The sequence below is a fragment of the Arachis ipaensis genome, chromosome B01 (assembly GCF_000816755.2).
Source record: "Arachis ipaensis cultivar K30076 chromosome B01, Araip1.1, whole genome shotgun sequence".
Classification (NCBI taxonomy): Eukaryota; Viridiplantae; Streptophyta; class Magnoliopsida; order Fabales; family Fabaceae; genus Arachis; species Arachis ipaensis.
In genome coordinates, this window is record NC_029785.2 from 436,724 (window position 1) to 439,163 (window position 2,440).

A 2,440-nucleotide genomic window follows, 5' to 3' on the forward strand; every position below is an offset into this window, starting at 1 on the left:
TTTTTCAATATGAATATGTCATAATTTTTTTTAGAATTGTAAATTTCTAGGTTAATGAATCGTTGGAGACTTGGAGGTAGACTTACCAAAAAAAAGACTTCAAATGTTTTGCCAGCACAAAGGGATCAAAAGACCATTTACAATTTTCTTTTTCCAATTATAAGAATAAAAAAATGATGACAACCAATTAGAATTAGAAGTAACCAGAATCCATGGTCATTGGTCAATAATAATAAGGTTTAATTACTCTATTAGTCCCTATAGTTTCGTAAAATTTTCAATTAGGTCCCTATACTTTTTTTTCTTTTTAATTGGTTTCTGTACCAATTTTTTTTTTCAATTAAATCCTTCTTAGTAGTAATTGGCTTAATTTTATAGGGACCTAACTAATAAAAAAAATTAGTACAGGGACCTAAATAAAAGGAAAAAAAAGTGTAGGGACCTAATTAAAAAAAAATTTTGGTGCAAGAACTCAATTAAAAGGAAAAAAATTATAAGGACCTAATTGAAAATTTTGCAAAACTATAGGGACCAATAGAGTAATTAAACCTAATAATAATAATAATAATAATAATAATAATAATAAATTAAAAAAAAAAAACAGCTATATATATTAACCCAAATTGGGAACCAATGGTTAAGCTGTTTTCACGATTGAGAAATTCATGATCTAAAATATAGTAATACAGGTTGTTCTAGTTAGTTAGTTTCATAAACCTTCCCATAATGTCTTCACCAAAATTCTTTAGTTTCCTTTTATTTAGATTTTTATATAAACCCTCATTCTCTACCCTCCAAGTCCCCAACCCTTCCCCAACCCAATCAAACTCTTTTGAAGGATTTAATAATCATGAGTCTTAGTTGCCTAACATGTGGTCAAATTCTTCAAAGGGTTAATTCTGAGAGAGATGATTATTATCTTCCTGAAAACAATGCTTCTTTTAGAAAACCATCTAGACAGGTTGAAAGAACTTGGTCCGGGAACATATCTCCACCACAAAAACTCGGCGGCGCCATGGCCAAGATCAAAGCGGAACATCGTCGCGCCAATAGCGCGAGCGACGCCGGGCCGAGGTTGGTGAGGAGCAGTGGAATGAGAAGAGATTGGAACTTTGAGGATTTAAACGATCAACAACAAGAGAAGCGAATTAGAATATATTGAGATCCGAACGATCTTCGTCAAAATAACAATGTGTGTTACTTTTTATTGTACTTCTCTCCTAGGTTTAAGGTCGATCAGATAGTTATCTAAAGTATATGTTGTTATCTGATCGACCTTTGACCTAGGAGGGCGTAGATGTATTTGTTATTAATGATTCTTTTCATGCATTGTTTAAATCTTTATTATTTCATTTGTTGGGAAGGGTTGGGAGATGTAATGAGTGGGGGAAGTGGGGATTGGATATTCATTACAAATTGGAGTTTAAAGCGCATATCAAATTATGGTAAAGTGCTTTTTTTCCTCTCCATAGTAATGCATGTTTCAAACATTTGTTATTAAAATGATCTCTTCATTCTTTTAATCTTCTATACATAGTTACTACAAAATGTATTGTAATTGTAATTATTGGTTTAATTTAGTTTTTTATAAATAAATAAATAAATAAATGAATAAAGAAATAAAGTAGTTTAAGTTCAAATTTTGTAGATGAAGAAATTTTCTTTTAAAAACTTTTTAAAAACTTTACTACTCCATAGAGTGATTTTGGTGACCAACTCATCAAGTCACAAAATTAGAAAAGGAAAATCCTTAATGGTATGTTTGGAATACTACAATGGAATTCAAATTGATTTAATTTTTAAATTTTGAAATGAATAAAAAATAAGAATTGAATTGATTTGTAAATTCGTGAATTTACATTATAAATAAACTGAAATTCCTTATTTTTTTAGCAAAATTTTATTAAAATTAAAATAATTTGATATATGTTAAAAATACAAAATATTACTTTAATCATATTCTTTAGATATATATTAATATAAAGATGGTAGAGACTAGAGATCATCTGTCAAATGTGCTAATAAGACCACGAATATGTTGTGCTTGGTTATGGATTCTTAGGGTGCTAGACCAATGTGTAGGGCAGCTTTTTTTGAACTGCAGTGTGAAGAACTCGAACCATATGAATTGTGTGTATGAAAAAAGTGATGATCAAGTCGGAGGGTCCGAGTTGTAAGTAGAGAAATTTTGAATTTTTGACAAAGTAAATCGGATCGTCCGTGTTCTATGTATAGTTAATTTTTTGTAGAAATCCGTGTTATTGGAGCAAATCGGACCGTCCGACAAGACTCCTCCCACTCGCACCGTCCGATTTCTCTTCTGCTGACACCATATGCATGTAAAGCACACCTAAACTCCATAACGGGGTCCTACCCCATCCTCACCTCCATAATAAAATTAAAAAGTGATTATTGGTAGTTATAAAAAATTAACTATACA

At 30.7% G+C, this 2,440-nt stretch overlaps 1 protein-coding gene across 1 annotated transcript; it reads left to right on the top strand.

Moving 5' to 3' along the window:
* On the top strand, window positions 756-1,530 carry LOC107643935. The gene has a single exon (XM_016347695.2). It carries the CDS (start codon window positions 851-853, stop codon window positions 1,160-1,162), a length of 312 nt encoding a protein of 103 aa, XP_016203181.1. The 5' UTR covers window positions 756-850; the 3' UTR covers window positions 1,163-1,530.

Bases quoted from the DNA above. Each gene is read 5' to 3' on its own strand.
- LOC107643935 (XM_016347695.2), top strand. From the start codon at position 851: ATGAGTCTTAGTTGCCTAACATGTGGTCAAATTCTTCAAAGGGTTAAT.